Below are 17,484 nucleotides of genomic sequence, written 5' to 3'. Positions count from 1 at the left end.
ACCTGCAAATCTTAGCTTGGCTCTGAGGCTAAGGATCTGCGCTGGCATCCCGAAGGTTGCCGGTTCGAATCCCCGTCACGGCCAAAAGAGATGCTACTCTGCTGGGCCCTTGAGCAAGACCCTTAACCTTCAATTGCTCCAGGGGCGCTGTACAATGGCTGACCATGCGCTCTGATCCCAAGGGGTATGCGAAAAGATGCATTTCACTGCGTGTTGTCCTGTATAACTATGTATGTGATAAATAAATAAATAAATAAATAAATAAATAAATAAAGAATTATTATAAAAAATCTTTGCAACATGGTAAGAAATGCAAAATGCACAGAGAAAATAGTCATCTGGGTAGGGAAAGAACAAACAGCACATGACCACTACTGCTAACCTACGCTTTGTCCTATAGTCAAAAGTAACGAAGGCTAATGTTCACTGACCTTTAGTACAATTTAAAAACACCTGCCCATTTCCTGTAACTGGCACATTAGGAAACGCACGACACTGAAATTTAAGATTCCTCTTATTTACAAAGAAAGAAAAAAGATGGTAGCTTTTGAACTAATTACTACTTTAGGGGCATTTTACAACTATCTCACTAAACACTGTGTGTGCAGAATTCTCTGGCACTTTAAAATTTTTCATATACACCATACTGCCAAAAGTACTGGGACCCCCCTCCAAATCATTGAATTCAGGTGTTCCAGTCGCTTCCATGGCCTCAGGTGTATAACATCGAGCCCCTCAGCATGCAGACGGCTTCTACAAACATTTGTGACAGAATAGGTCGCTCTCAGGAACTCCGTGAACTCCAGCATGGTACCGTGATAGGATGCCACCTGTGCAATAAGCCCATTTGTGAAATTTTCTCACTACTGAATATTCCACGGTCAACTGTCAGTGGTATTATAACAAAGTGGAAGCAACTGGGAACAGCAGCAACTCAGCCATGAAGTGGTAGGCCACATCAAATCACAGAGCGGAGACAGAGCATGCCAAGGTGTGCAGAAGTCGCCAACTTTCTGCAGAGTCAATAGCTACAGACCACCAAAAGCTCAAGAACAGTGCAACGTTGAGAGCGAGCTTCATGGAAACCAAGCAGCTGCAGCCAAGCCTGACATCACAAAGTGCAATGCAAAGCGTCGGATGCAGTGGTGTAAAGCCCACCGTCCCCCACTGGACTCGAGAGCAGTGGAGATGTGTCCTCTGGAGTGATGAATCACACAATCCAATGGACGAGTCTGGGTTTGGCAGTTGCCAACAGAATGGTACTCGCCTGACTGCATTGTGCCAAGTGAAAAGTTTGGTGAAGGAGTGGATTATGGGGTGGGGCTGGGCTTGGCCCCTTAGTTCCAGTGAAAGGAACTCTTAATGCTTCAGCATACAAAGCCATTTTGGACAATTTCATGAGCCTAACATTTTGGGGATGGCAACATGACCGCACTGCACCAGTGCACAAAGTGAGGTCTATAAAGAAATGGAGGAGCGAGTTTGGTGTGAAGGAACTTGACTGGCCTGCACAGATCCCTGAACTCAACCCGAAAGAACACCTTTGGGAGACGGCGAGTGAGCCAGGCCTTCTCGTCCAACATCAGTGCCCGACCTCACAAAGGCTCTCCTGGAAGGAATGGTTCAAAATTCCCAGAAACACATTCCTAAACTTTCTGGAAAGCCTTCCCAGAAGAGTTGAAGCAGTTATAGCTGCAAAGGGTGGGCCAACTCCATATTAAAGCATACACATTAAGATGGGATGTCATTAAAGTTCATGTGTGTGTAAAGGCAGGCATCCCAATACTTTTGGCAATACAGTGTACTTAAACCAGATGACCACCCAGGCCCTTACAGGGAATTATAACAACAACCTTCTTTTTATGTAATGCCCAGTACACGGTAGGAGAATGTCAGCCAGGACGGCTGTGCTGGTTACATAATTCCTTTCGTTGTTCCTGAACGGCTATTTAGTATTATTAAAACTGTGAAATATACTGTATGTAATAGAAAATTAAAAATAATACTTACCTCCACGATAAACTGCTTTGGCCCCCGGAGAACCAGATCCGCCCCTTATATTGAGGAACTGCTCTCCCACCTGTTTCAGCACAGAATGGTCCACACCTGCCACCACAGCAAACAAATATTTCACAATTCATGGACTTTGTCGGCTCTTAATGTCAAAGCTCACACCTTCTTACATACTCACCAAGGCCCACTAGAGCCATTCTGGCACTTGTAAAGTTATTCTCAATGAATCTGTGGAGCTGTGGAGCGAGGTAAATTTAAAAATAAGCATCAGCCACATTTGGTAAAGTTCGAAAGGTATTAAAGCATTACCAGAAAAAAAAAACAGAATTGTGCCTTTCCTTACCTGGTCTGATGTTATCTTGCCTACCATGTAATCTGGGCAGTAGAGCGAGTTGCAAAGGGCACTTTTATAAGCAGCAGCATGCAGATTTTCCAGTACACCTGCAAATAAATGTACCGTAAAAAAATATCATTCATAAGTCACATTTCACCCCCAAAATATTAACTTGATTATAACAATCTGTTTAAATATAAAAGCATTTATGCGCCCATCCATTTACTGGACCCAGCAAATCCACTTCCATAAAGGAGAAGGCATTATGGCCTCTCTCAGCAGTATGGGATACAAATTAGGACCCCACTCTGGACGAAGAGCCAGTCCACTGCAGGGTAATCTCTGGCATCCCACCACACTCGCTTATCGAGTCAATGCGTGGGCACACATACAATACACTCCATATCAAGGGGCTACCCATGCTTACTGCAAGTTCAGTCACCGAGGTCACAGCCAATAATAGCAAAACTTTCTCACTTTTAATAAATATTGTTCCTTAGAAGTTCATATGAAAAACATTTTTTCCTTTCTAAATTATTCCTAAAAAATTAACTTCCAACGCTTTGGTTGACTAGGCATGCACAGAATTTAACTGAAGGCGCTTTTGCCTCCATTCCCGAAGTAAATCGCTATTGACGGCCCTCTAATCGACTCCACTTAGATTTGTAAGTTTTATTACGGTCTTCTTTGTAGTCGAGTTCAGGTTCTGTCAGGCAGCAAAAGCGTCTACTATTCTCAGCATCCTCTTTAGCTATTTCCACAAACTGAGCTTCAGCTCATTGCCATGTTTACAGGTGAAATTCTTCTTCAGCTTCACCTGTGTGGCGCAGGAGAGCAGGGTTTTACAACAGAGTGCGTTCGTGTTTGGAGCTAATCATTTGATCATAGTGTGTAGATGTCATCACTATTTCGGTGTTCTTTGGGAAATGGCCTGTTCTGGTTTGGGGACAAAGATCTTTAGAAAGGCAAATACCTTCTCACTTGACCATAAGACATCTTCCACATTTTTTTTGAATGACTACATCTTTCTGCACATTGGTTTCAGACTAGATGTTCTTTTTTTGTAAGAAATGTTTCCTTCCTTACCACCTCATTCCACTGGACGACAACAGAAGAACTATTGGTATCAATTTATGCTGCTCCTTTTAGGAGACCACTGGCCTTTTTTTTTTTGTCCTTTTGGTTTACCCCAGAGTCTGGTCATCGGTTTTGGAAGGACAACCTGATATTTTTCATGTCTTGGTGTTTGCCATATTTCCTCTAATCCCAATGGATGGTTTTCACAGTCTTCCATTTGGATTGTGACAGGTTCAACCGCACATAAAATCTATTAGAGATGGCGGCTATGCACACTTAATAGGTTACAAGATCTAATTAAAAGTGAAAAAGGGAGAATATGTTTCTTGTATAAAAGTCAGCTCAAATTTCAGTGAGGGCGAGTAGACTTGATATTAATGAATGAGGTCTCCAGGACTCTAAACAAATCCAAATCATATTCTGTGATATCATCCACTGTTAAATTCTACTCCGTACTTCTAAAATTTTTATTTTTATACTGTATTGAGGATTTCTTCTGTTCTGTGTATTGTACTGAATTGTATTGACCCCCCTTTTTTTTGACACCCACTGCACGCCCAACCTACCTGGAAGGGGGGTCTCTCTTAGAACTGCCTTTCCTAAGGTTTCTTCCATTTTTCCCTACTAGGGTTTTTTTGGGAGTTTTTCCTTGTCTTCTTAGAGAGTCAAGGCTGGGGGGCTATCAAGAGGCAGGGACTGTTAAAGCCCATTGCGGCACTTCTTGTGTGATTTTGGGCTATACAAAAAATAAATGGTATTGTATTGTATTGTATATCCACTGTGCTGTATGTGTGAATGTATATACCGTATTTCCCCGAAAATAAGACTGGGTCTTATATTAATTGTTACTCCAAAAGATGCACTAGGGCTTATTTTCAGGGGATGTCTTATATTTATTCATGTATAACAAAATACCTTTATCCAAATACAGTCATGTCATATTCTTCTGCAATATCATCATAACTCCAGCCTGAATTCCTTGCTACTCCAGCTGCTTTTAGGATCCTCCAGGATTGATGTGTGCGCTTCGATGTTTGCTGAAAGGTTCAATGTGGTGACGCAAAATGTTGACATACAAATGTGTTTGTGGTGCTTTTATATTCAAGCGTTCCCATCGTAATGACAGGATACGTTTTAAAAGTCTCGCATGCCTTTTTTTTTTTTTTTGCACCTTCTCAACATCATCAGGATGTACGGTGGCATATTTGAGGCACAGAGAAAAAAAAATTAAGGACATGGTGAAAAGGTGTATTTTGGGATTAAACTGGAAATTTCGGCTTTAATCTCAAAACGTCCACTTTAACCTTGTAGTTTACTTTATCACTAAAGCAGACCGTCGTAAACGTCACCTTAAAACCGACCCAGTTGTTAATCACTATGAGCTTCTGGGGCTTCCTCCTGAACTGACAGCAGCAATCGCCACACCGAACACATTCATTTATGATATTCCAGCTCTCTGCACATTTGGAATCCTTAGGTTTATATTTGATATCACCTTCATGATAAAATGCATTAAAGTATGTATGTTACATTTTACAGATAAATCATTAACTTTGTTTAAATAATGAATACAATATATAGTTACAAATAAGGGGGTGGCACGGTGGCAGAGCGGTAGCACTGCTGTCTTGCAGGGAGTCACGTCCCTTGTGTTTCCCACCTGGAGTGTGCATGTTTTCCTTGTGGGTTTCCACAGCGAGCTCCGGTTTTCATCCAAAGACATGAAGGCTTGGGGATTTGGTGACGCTAAAATGACGCCAGTGTGTGTGTGTGTGTGTGTGTGCGCGCTTCTGTTCACCTTGCAATGAGCTGATGCCCCATCCAAGGATTTTGTTTCTGTTTTGCGCCCGATGCTTGCTGGAATGGGCACATCCCCGGATTGATGGATGTAATCATTAAACATCCTTTTCAGAGATGCTGTGGCAAGGCGTCCTCAGAATTTCATGGATGTCTCGAGCACACATGTCACATGGCGTGAAGTATAAACCCGGGCTTAGGCGCCTTACTTTTCAGCTGACGATCTTGACTAGGGCTTATTTTTGGGGTGAGGCTTATATTACAGAGCAGCCTGAAAATCATGTAGGGCTTATTTTCAGGGAAATACGGTATGTGTCTTTTTTATCTAAAAAAATATTTAAATACACTTACATATATAAACATACACTCACACATACGGGCTCAAACAGAAAAAAAAAAGATATTCCACTTGTAAGAGCCAATCTTAGAAAGTTAACACTTAAAGTTAAACTCCTATAGAAGAATAGCTAATAGAATATGGTAGTCTTTTACCCCCCGTAAGTTAATATGAGATCGAGCAGATCTGAGATGCAGTGTGTTCAAAATGGAGTCAGTTGTTGTTTAGAACAGGTCCCATTGTTAGCAGGAACAGAAAGACCCAATTACAGTATAAAAATGGGACCAGCATACAGTTTTCTGAACGCGTGTGAGAGAACTTAAAGAGACAAACAAAATTTATAAGCTTTAAACAGAACCTTTCTTAAACAAGAACTTTTCTTTTCTTTGCTAGATCAATTTTTTTCCCTATTTTTGTGTGAACTGCTTTACTTTGAATTTTTACTAAAGTTTTTTTTTTTTTTTTTAAAAACGAGGATACTCTGTCTGTGGAATCATTTCAACACGTCAAGCTTTTTGCCAGAACCCCATTAAGCATGCTGAAGCTGCCGAACTTTGGTAATTTTGGGTAAACGCAGTTACACTGCTAATTAACTTTTATAGACGCACAAAGAAAAATTGAGATTTTAAAATGATCATTTTCCAGCTCTAAATATCACTCCGGTACTGAATGAATACTACCGGGTACTTGTTTTAGGAGGCGTGTTTAAAAAAAAAAAAATGTAGCTATTAAAATTTTTGCTTTCAAAAGATATTTGCACATATAAATAGTGAACATGATGCCTATTTGTCTTAAAACAATATCCACCTTAACAGAAGGATATGCATCTGTGTGTCCATCTAGTTTGTATGTTTGTCATTCCAACAGATGACGCATTCATACCAATGGCACATAACAGGGCGGAACAGTGGTAGCGTTGCTGCCTTGCAGTAAGGAGACCTGGGTTCGCTTCCCGGGTCCTCCTTGCATGGGGTTTGCATGTTCTCCTGTGTCTGCGTGGGTTCCCTCTGGGTGCTCTGGTTTCCTCCCACAGTCCAAAGACATGCAGGTTAGGTGCATTGGCGATCCTAAATTGTCCCTAGTGTGTGCGTGTGTGTGTGCCCTGCGGTGGTGTTCCTGCCTTGTGCCCTGTGTTGGCTGGGATTGGCTCCAGCAGACCCCTGTGACCCTGTAGTTAGGATATAGCGGGTTGGATAATGGATGGATGGATGGCACATAACAGTGACATACGCATTGCATGTTGCAATTTGTCATTCCAACACATGCTGCTTCACAGACATTTATAGCAATGCATTTTATTACTACAAATGTTTATGATGCGCCATCTGTTGAAATTACAAATGCAATGCATTTTATTACTACATGCATTACAAAATACATTCCAATATGGTGCACTGCAAGCGTTATTACCGACGTCTACGTTAATTACTTATATTTCAACCCATCTTAGACAGGTAGCACAGCTAGTAAAAGGATAAGTGTCTGTCTGTATGTCTCTGGTTGCTATGTCTCTGTCATTACAAAAGACTGTTTATAGTAAAATGAATTTTATTTCTTATTACAACAAGATGCCACATCACAAACATTTCTGGTAATGAATTTTTATGACAACAAAAGTTTGTGATGCGCCATCTGTTGGAATGGCAATTGCAATGCATTTTATTCCTCCATACATTACAAAGTACATTCCAACGGGTGGTGCTCTGCAAACGTTACTTGGATGATTACTTGGATTTCAACTCATCTTGGACTGGGGGCCTAACTAGCTTAAGTAGAAATCTTTATGATTAGATCCGTTTAAACTTTCACTACTATTACATACACACACACACACACGCACATATATATCACATCTCTGAATACAGACGGTGACATACCAATCTGAGGTTGCTGGAAAGCAACTGCTTTGTCGGTTTGCAGCCGTGGCTTGAGTTCATCAACTTCCCAGCGTCGGAACTCCGGGGCCGTGGTAACATTGATCAAATACTCCATTACAGTGTCACTAAAAGAAAATACTTCGTTAGCTTCCTGATAGCACTGAACATCATATTTAGACTTCCTAATTCACAACACTTGTCAATGCACAGGGCAGTGGGTTCAGCAGATCTCAGTTTTGATGGGCGGTGATCGGCTATTATGAAGATACAATTCTTGAGGAGGCCTCACTGGTGCAAATTCTATCAAAGCTCAGGTGTAATTCATACATTTGTACTGGGCAAGATAACCAGTTAACCAGTTATTTTCCTACATGTATCAACTCCTCGAATGGGGTAATATTTCAGATTTTCAAATAAAATTGTGTGTGCTGTCACGGTTCACAAAGAGATATTTTGTCACTGCTATTAATAACATGCCATATTATACTGTTTTGCTTTGGATGCAACTCCACCCTACACAGTTACATTTTACTTTGTGCAATTCACTTTGTAAATACAGACAAACACATTAATTGAGAACATTTTAGATTTAACAGATTATTTCTAGATAATATTTATCACCAAATATATTAGAATACAAACGACTATTTTCTAACCTACGTAAGCTTAGATTGGATAAATAGTTTAATAAACAGACATGGATCCTTTCAAAATATTTGATTTATTTAAGGTTTAGATTTAGTAAGCATTGTAAATGTTTGGAAACACACGGCAAACAACAAGCAACAAATGTTTTAAGATTTGTAAAGTGTGATGGACGGCCGGCAGCTGAACCCGGCCAGGACGCCCCGAGAATGAAAGGATGGGGGAAGGCAGCTGCCTCCCCCAAAACACTAGATGGCAGCTTCCCTGGAGTGTAGCGGTGCCCTGGATTCCAACAAGGCATTCTGGGACAAGTTGTCCGTTATCTCAGCCCTGTTGGGTGCCGCCGGGGGAGGGCTGTGGAAGAACCAGGGGAGTCGTGCTTCCCTTATACCCCAGAAGTACTAGGAAGTCATGAGGATTGAAACCCTGAAGTACTTCTGGTCTGATTAAAGAACTGGGAGTGTCTCCATCTGATCCGGAAGTGCTGGCAAATCACATGGGAGGAAGAACAGAAGCACTTCCGGGTCAAGGACTATTTAAAGGACTGCTGGGAAACCAGCAAGTGAGCCAGAGTCGGGTGGAGGTGGACAAAGCTTGCTGGGAGATGATGAGGAGAAGAGAGAGAGAAAGCGAGAGAGAAGAGTAATTGTTGTGTTTATTGCAGATGAAATTGTGGCTATAGTGCTTGGGGCACTGTTTAAAGAAGAAGAGAATTACAAAATTACTTCTTGATGCTTTTAACTTGTGTTTGTTGGAATTAAAGGGGCAATAGTGCCACCTGGGTCTAGGTCTTATGTAACCCCTGCAAATGGTTTCCAACTCTCTTGTAAACTGTGTAATATCAAACGTGAATATTCCAGAAGGATAAAGAAAAAAAAAAAAATACCCACATGTAGTCTCTCACACATTCGACGGAGTAAACCATATTTTCTTTGGAGGAAGTTACACTGTGGGAGGGGAAAAAAATAAAAAATAATTTAGCAAGAAATTTTGCAGCCTTTAATATACAAAGCACTTTTCCAATGCAACTTCACAAAGAAATTCCTGATACATTAAAATGAATTAGTTCTGCACTGTAGGTTAATTTCTGTTGCACTTTAATAAATACAACAACAAAGAAATGACATCTACAAGAGCTTCAGGAGTGACACACACAATGCAATTCCACATTAACTTTCTTGCATTAAGACTCATTTTGAGCTCATTTTATTTATTACATACCGTATATACTCGCGGATAAGTTCCCCGGCGGATAAGTCGGGACCTGATTTTATTGTATAATTTCTGTTATTTTATACTGTAATGTCGGTCGTTTAAGTCGAATGCGGAAAACTCACGCTGTTGGTCCAAGAGATTCTGATATGCTAATGCCGACCTGAGAGAGTCACCACGGAGCACATGGCCTTTTTTTTTTTCCTATGTGGGTGCGGCAATGCGCTGTATCAGCGTGAGCTCCTAACCTCTCTCTCTATTGTGCCTACGTGACCACACAGTAATACCCAAACTATTCCAAATTGACGTTTGCACGGTTTTGTGTTTTTGTATCTCGCACCGTCATACACCTTTATCGTAAGAGCATCCCTTATCTACGATCAGAAGAAAATAGGAAGCTGGTTTTAAATTGAACGTCGTTGAAGTGGCGAAAGAGATTGGCAACTGTGCTGCTGCAACAAAATTCGATGTGTCTGAGAAACTGATGAGAGATTGGAAGAGGCAAGAAGATGTAAAGAAAAAAAAAATTAAGTGTCGCATTTTTGAACGGGGGCGGCACGTTGTCCCGTGTGTGTGTGTTTGTGTCTTGCGCTGGCGCCCTACCCGGGGTTTGTTTCCTGCCTTGCGCCCTTTGTTGGTTGGGTTATGCTCCAGGAGACCCCCGTGATCCTGTAGTTCGGATAAAGTGGGTAGGATAATGGATGGATGGATGGATTTTTGAATAGGCGTATAAGTCGGGGTCTGATTTTAGGATCGATTTTTCAGGTTTCAAGACCCCGACTTATACGTGAGTATATATGGTATCTATCTGGAGACCCCATAGAAACGGTTACACAAAACAGTGAAAACTAAAGTTAGACAGATACAATGAGGAGACATGGGAGTATACTGAAAATATATATGAGAGAAAAAAAATCATGGCCCTGTCGTTGTCATTGATTTTTTTTAAAGAAGGATTTGTCAATTTGTGAAACTCATGCCTAATATCTCCCTGTTTTCTTGATTCGGCACATATTTCAGATGTATTTAAGTAAACAAGTTTTATAAAGTCGTTACACTCCCTCACTCTCATACATCACACATCCCTAACACAGTGAAGACATTTTCTGATGTTCTCACTAACCTCAAAGTTCCACCTACAGCCTCAACACCACGTGTGATCTTAAATGCTGAAGCTCCCTTTGTCGTCTGAAAATGAAAGAACAGTGGTGTCAGAAGGTGTTGGACCAGAAAACGCATCATATAAAACCATTTAAGTAAAGATGGTCCGCTTGTGCGACAATAGATGTAATTTTTTAACTGGCAAAATGGATAAAGAACAGAAGAAATTTGATAACCGAGAGGAGACCATTCAGTTCATCAAGCCCGTTGAGGCAGGGCCTTCTGACACTGGGCAGGACGTTTAGCTCCAGAATGTCTCGATGGTCTTGGGATTTTGTTGTTCCCTGCACAGGTTCAAGGCCTCCCCGTGCCAGATGCTGCAAAACAGCCCCAAAACATAAGCGAGCCTCCTTCATGTTTCACGGCAGGCCTGGTGTTCTTTCCTTTGAAAGCTTCATTTTTTTTTCCCCAGTGGATGTGACTTGCCAAAAAGCTCCTGTTTTGTCTCATCTGTCCAAAGGACATTCTCCAAGAAGCACTGTGGCTCGTCAATATCCAATATCAGCAAATTCCGGTCTGGTGTTTTTATGTGGAGTCCTCCAGGGGTCTTCTTCCATTCAGCCCACTGTCACTCAAAAAGCGACGGATAGTGTGATCAGACACTGATGGACCTTGACCTTGGGGTTCGGCTTGTACCTCTTTGGAAGTTGATCTTGGCTTTTTGTCTACCAATCTCATTATCTTTCTGCTCATTCTGGGGTTGATTTTAAAAAGTGGCCAAGTCTGGGAAGGTTGGCTACAGTCCAATGGATCTTAAATGTCTAATACTATTTGACACTGTTGTCACAGGACCATCACGCTGTTTGGAGGGGATGGTCTTCTAGCATTTACCTTTCATATGCTTGTCTATCATTTTCTTTCTGATGTCCTCAAATGACTTTCTCCTTGGCTTTCCCTGGTCCGTCCGTGTTCAGTGTGGGACACACAATGACACCAGTCAGCCGAGTGACTACTCTTCTTCACTTAAATCAGCTGAATGACTGACTGCACGATAGGAGACACGGGTGTGATATGAATTCAAGAAAACATCGAGTTTGAAAAAATCACTCATCCAATTATTGATAGTTTTTTAAGGGGTTGCTTCAAATGTGCGCAGGCCATTTTAGAAGATCTTTGGAGGATAAGCGACACTTGATCTCTTGTCACACTTGCTTTGCTTTAACTCAATGACATCTCAAAGGCATGCAGGGACACGGGGGACAATTGCTTGTCATTTCATCTCTTTTCAAGGGGCAGACCTCATTTTTACATGATCTGTAAGGGGGGCCAACACATTAGTCCATATCTGTATGGCTTCTCTCTGGCTCTTGCACTGGCATATGCCACTCTTCTGTATTTTATACTTTTGCTCCTTACAAATTCTTAGTGGACAAACTGCTTTCTGCTGTTTAGAAGTATGGAATCTACACATTAACTGAATAAATAAAATGTATTAATGACAGGGCACACACCTGAGAATTTGCATGGTTTTTATATCTAGCATCATGCTCCAATTTTCTTAAGTTTGTGTGCTACCTTTTTGAGGTTGCCTTGTCTTAATTGCCTGTGCCTTCAATCTACAAGTCATTCTTCAGCTCTCCAAAGAAAAATAAACATCACAACACTTTAACTGTTATTTTACAAGACACTCCTTTCAAATTTTTATAAAAGAGGGCTGGAATTTTCAATGCAAGGTACCTCTCCGAACACTCCACGATGCTTCTCCATTTAAAACATACGTTGGAAAAAGACTGCCTCAAACTATAAAATTCAAGAGACAGACAGAAAAGGCACTATATGATGATAGATAGAAAAGGCACTATATAACAGAAAGATGTGAAAGGCACTATATAATCAATAAACAGATGTGAAAGGCACTATATAATAGATACAGTCCTATGAAAAAGTTTGGGACCCCCTTTCAGCCTGCATAATAACTGACTCTCCTTTCAACAAAAAAGATAACCGTGGTCTGTCTTTCATTTCCTAGAACATCTGAGTACTGCGGTGTTTTCCGAACAAAGATTTTTAGTGACGCAGTATTTAGTTTATGAAATTAAATCAAATGTGAAAAACTGACTGTGCACAAATGTGGGTCCCTTTGTCATTGTGCTGATTTGAATGCCTGTCACTGCTCAATGCTGATTACTGACAACACCAAATTGGTTGGATGAACTTGTTACGCCTTGAACTTCATAGACAGGTGTGTCCCATCATGAGATATAAACGTATTTAAGGTGGTCAATTACAAGTTGTGCTTCCTTCCCTTTGACTCTCCTCTGAAGAGTTACAGCATGGGATCCTCAAAGCAACTCTCAAAATATCTGAAAACAAAGACTGTTGAGTCTCCTGGTTTAGGGGAAGGCTACAAAAAGCCATCTCAGTGGTTTAAACTGTCAGTTTCAACTGTAAGGAGTGGAATCAGGAAATGGAAGGCCACAGGCACAGTTGCTGTTAACCCAGCAGGTCTTGCAGGCCAAGAAAAATACAGGAGCGGCATATGAGCAGGATTGTGAGAATGGTGACAGACAACCCACAGATCACCTCCAAAGACCTGCAAGAACATCTTGCTGCAGATGGTGTATCTGTACATCGTTCTACAATTCAGCTCAATTTGCACAAAGGACTTCTGTGTGGCAGGGTGATGAGAAAGAAGCCCTTTCTGCACTCACACCACAAACAGAGTCGCTTGTTGTATGCCAATGCTCATCTAGACAAACCAGATTCATTTTGGAACAAAGTGCTTTTGACTGATGAGACAGAAATGGAGTTATTTGGTCAGAACAAAAAGTACTTTGCATGGCGGAAGAAGAACACCGCATTCAAAGAAAAACACCTGCTACCTACTGTCAAATTTGGTGGAGGTTCCATCATGCTGTGGGGCTGTGTGGCTAGTTCAGGGACTGGGGCCCTTGTTAAAGTCGAGGGTCGGATGAATTCAACCCAATATCAACAAATTCTTCCGGATAATGTTCAAGCATCAGTCACAAAGTTGAAGTTACGCAGGGGTTGGATATTCCAACAAGACAATGACCCAAAACACAGTTGGAAATCCACAAAGGCATTCATGCAGAGGGAGAAGTAGAATGTTCTGGAATGGCCGTCACAGTCCCCTGACTTGAATATCATCGAAAATCTATGGGATGATTTGAAGCAGGCTGTCCATCAAATTGAACTGAACTGGAGAGATTTTGTATGAAGAATGGTCAACAATACCTCCATCCAGAATCAGACACTCATCAAAGGCTACAGGAGGACAGCGTCTAGAGGCTGTTAGATTTGAAAAGGAAGCTCCACTAAGTATTGATGTCATATCTCTGTTGGGGGGCCCACATTTATGCACCTGTCTAATTTTGTTATGATGCATATTGCATATTTTCTGTTAATCCAATAAACTTAATGTCACTGCTGAAATACTACTGTGTCCATAAGGCATGTCAGATATTAAAAGGAAGTTCAGCCAATGAGAAACAAAAATCCAAAGAATTAAGAGGGGGTCCCAAACTTTTTCATATGACTGTAGATAGATGCGAAAGGCACTATATAACAGATAGATAAATAGATGTGAAAGGCACAATATAATAGCTAGACAGACAGATAAAGTATTTCCACAATAAGAGGGCAGTATTGTTGAATTCCCTCTTGTCCCACATACTATTTCTGTAGGCTTTGCCAACCATTCTTGTGTATATTTTGTGGTCTCATTTTCCATCCACCATTGTTGGTTACTCATTTTTTATGCTGCTGAGACATAATCTAATATGACTGGGAGGACTTTGGCCCTTTTTTATTTGTTTTTAATACACAGAAGCTGTTTAATTCTCCACGCTTACCAGATTTGCAGCAAGTCTCAGCAGGTGAGTGATGCCGAAGTTACTGCAGTCCTCGAACCTGCTGCCAGCCTTCACAAACACACCGATCTTTGAAGTCGGAGAGTAGTTTTCAAGGGAAGCAATGACAAGCCCACTGGGAAGTTTTGTAACCTAGAGACATATAAATCTTATTAAAATGAAAACGTCATAAAAAAAAAATAATAATAATAATAAATGCAGGAAAAGAATTGTTTTAATTAAGTACAAGCAAAGGTTACATTTTAAATATGAACTTGCAAATTCAATAATGATAATTAGAAGAAATGAAAATGCAATGCATGCACATAAATAAGAAAAAGATGATACGTTAACATTTTGTCTTCAGATTTTGATGTTGTAACAATGCAGAAAATTAATAAATTGATGTTAAGGAAATTTTATTGTCTGGAGGATGGGAGTAAGGAAGAGCACCACAGCACAATTAGTGTCTCAGGGAAACTTCATCCAAAACGCAGGGTCATCAGAAGATCTCTAGGATTTCAAAATGTTTACCTTTAAAAATAAACAAAACTCATTTTCTTTCTTTGTTTTTGGGATAGATATACACACACAACATGGTGGCGTTTCTGTCCACTCTGCTCACTTGGATGCTCCTTCTAAAACTCAGTCAGGAGAGGCCACTAATACGAAATGAACCTGGGACCTCCAATAAAACTAAATGTTCACTTTGTAAGTGCCATGAAGGTGTAGAACAAGCACCCTGGCCAGCTGGGATAAAGGAAGGATTCATACCCGGCCATAATGGAAGAAACAGGCAAAACGAGCCCACTGGGAGCAGTTCATTTCCCCACACGACCGGTGGCAGTATTCCTCAAGGCTGGACCACTTTAGGAAAACCGCAGGGTGGCATGGGAGTTGGAGTTCAGAGATACAGCCCAGTTGGTTTGTGTATGTCCCGGAAGTGGTTCAGAGGACTGAGACAGGAAGCCAGAAGCAGTTCCGACTGTAAAAGAGAGCCCACCACCTCACTCAGATCAAATCAGAGTTGAGGGGCAACAAGCAACACCCTTGGAGGTCGGAAGGAAGAAACAACGACAGCATTTTGTATTCTGATTGGTGTTCTTTTGAACAGGCAATTGTTAAAAGGTGTCATGGACACTTAAATTACACCCAAGAGAAGGGTGAAAATGTCTGTGTGTCTTATGGAGTGAATACTGCGTCACAGACCGTGACGTGTATTACCTGACAAAAGTCAACATCCAGGGGTAGAGGGCGACAATCAGCTGTTAATGGTGACAAAACTCACTGTCACGTTACAGGCATTTCCTCTCTGCTTGGAGGACTGTTAGACTCATTGACTCGCCATCTAATCCCTGCGTGTTTGTGAGTTACGAAATGTAAACAAAGGCAAGATGGCATCGACATCTCTCGGGGGAGCGAAGCGAGTGCAGAAAACAAAATACTCAGCAGACAATGTTTTGTGCATTATCGCGGAGTCAGAATCTGATTTTGTTGACAGTGATCAGGAGATGGAGCAGGAGAGTGAGGGACTGGCATCAGCTGATCGGACACCAGCCGATGCTGCCCCACCTGAGCGCATTCGCGCAGCCGATGCACCTACAGCAAGGTTCATGTGGGAGGAATACCCAGACATTGATCCGTGGGAGCCAAACCAGCTACCGGACTTCACAAGACGTTATGGCTTGCTGTTGGACTCGACAGATTACCAGCCGCTGGACTACTTCAGGCTGCTGTCTCCCGAGGGTACCTTTCAGCTACTCTCAGACGAGACAAACAGGTATGCAGAGCAACTTTTTGAATCGTGGGCTGCGCTTGCACCACATTCTCGTTTTTCAAAGTGAAAACCCACAACAAAAGACGAGATGAAGGGCTTTGTGGCCTTACAAATAGAGATGAGACTGGACTGGCGATACACCTTCAGGGAGCATTGGTCCAAATGTGCTTTGTCCCCTGGTGGCATTGGACAGGTTAAGCCACGTGATGATAGGTACGTGCTACTGCAAAGTGATTGTGAGCAACTGAGCTTCAGAAATTGTGACACTGGTAATGAGGAGTTCTGGGAGATTCCAGAAAACTAGAAGAGTGCTTGAACCTTAAAGTCTCTCCTCATTTATTAATGACTGTGTTGATGGTTCTTAATACTGCTGTTGACTTTATATGGTTGAAATATTATTCTGCTATATTTTATTAAAATATATTAGTACACCATTTGGTTCAGAATATTTTTTTTCTTGTTTTCCTCTAAACCTAGGCATGTCTTATGGTCAGGTGCGTCTCAAGGAGCGAAAAATACGGTACAGTAATCCCTCGCTATATCGCGCTTCGACTTTCGCGGCTTCACTCGATCGCGGATTTTATGTGCAAGCATATCTAAATATATATCACGGATTTTTCGCTGGTTCGCGGATTTCTGCGGACAATGGGTCTTTTAATTTCTGGTACATGTTTCCTCAGTTGGTTTGCCCAGTTGATTTCATACAAGGGACGCTATTGGCGGATGGCTGAGAAGCTACCCAATCAGAGCACATATTACGTATTAAATAAAACTCCTCAAATATATTGTGAGCAGGGGGGCTGTTCACACCCCTAGAGGATACGGACGCTCCTCTAAAAAACGCTGAAAGTCTACTTTCACGTTGCTCCCTTCCTTGCTGGGCTTACCTGCGGCTGCTTTGTCGTGCGGTATGCTTCACGTGGCGGTGCTTCACATACTTGAAAGCCTGAACAGTGCCTATTGATTTTTGATTGTTTGCCTTTCTCTCTCTCTGACATTCTCTGCTCCTGACGCGCACTCCTTTGAAGAGGAAGATATGTTTGCGTTCCTTTAATTGTGAGACAGAACTGTCATCTCTGTCTTGTCATGGAGCACAGTTTAAACTTTTGAAAAAGAGACAAATGTTTGTTTGCAGTGTTTGAATAAAGTTCCTGTCTCTACAACCTCCTGTGTGTCTGTGCAAATCTGTGACCCAAGCGTGATAATATAAAAATAACCATATAAATGTATAGTTTTTACTTTGCGGATTTTCACCTTTCACAGGGGGTTCTGGAACACAACCCCCGTGATCGAGGAGGGAGTTGATCCCTAGCTATATCATGCTTTGACTTTCACGGCTTCACTCTATCACGATTTTTTCTCATACACGCTTACGTCACTATGCATGCGCTTTCTGAGAACTTTTATCTAAGCCCCACGATGGCTCCTAAATGTGCTGCTTTTTC

At 41.5% G+C, this 17,484-nt stretch overlaps 1 protein-coding gene and 1 long non-coding RNA gene across 3 annotated transcripts in view; one reads left to right on the top strand and one right to left on the bottom strand.

The window, feature by feature from the left end:
* LOC114661067 (uncharacterized) overlaps positions 1–16,343 on the top strand; it is a 46,691-nt gene extending 30,348 nt beyond the window's left edge. Inside the window, exon 4 of the long non-coding RNA XR_003717793.2 lies at positions 14,844–16,343. This is a non-coding gene — a long non-coding RNA (uncharacterized LOC114661067). The remainder of the gene's footprint in view (positions 1–14,843) is intronic.
* The window catches only part of LOC114661058 (cytochrome b-c1 complex subunit 2, mitochondrial-like), a 40,717-nt gene that overhangs the window by 14,681 nt on the left and 8,552 nt on the right, over positions 1–17,484 (bottom strand). For both annotated transcript variants that reach the window (XM_028814171.2, XM_028814170.2), the window contains exons 3-9: positions 14,266–14,415; positions 10,416–10,480; positions 8,971–9,027; positions 7,436–7,560; positions 2,357–2,454; positions 2,192–2,249; positions 2,011–2,106 (exon numbers count right to left, since the gene is read on the bottom strand). In XM_028814171.2, the coding sequence (XP_028670004.1) occupies positions 2,011–2,106; positions 2,192–2,249; positions 2,357–2,454; positions 7,436–7,560; positions 8,971–9,027; positions 10,416–10,480; positions 14,266–14,415 (649 nt within the window). The remainder of the gene's footprint in view (positions 1–2,010; positions 2,107–2,191; positions 2,250–2,356; positions 2,455–7,435; positions 7,561–8,970; positions 9,028–10,415; positions 10,481–14,265; positions 14,416–17,484) is intronic.

The sequence above is a fragment of the Erpetoichthys calabaricus genome, chromosome 11 (assembly GCF_900747795.2).
Source record: "Erpetoichthys calabaricus chromosome 11, fErpCal1.3, whole genome shotgun sequence".
NCBI classification, from domain to species: Eukaryota; Metazoa; Chordata; class Cladistia; order Polypteriformes; family Polypteridae; genus Erpetoichthys; species Erpetoichthys calabaricus.
The sequence above is the reverse complement of the archived record's forward strand: the minus strand, read 5'-3'. Positions and strand labels throughout refer to the sequence as shown.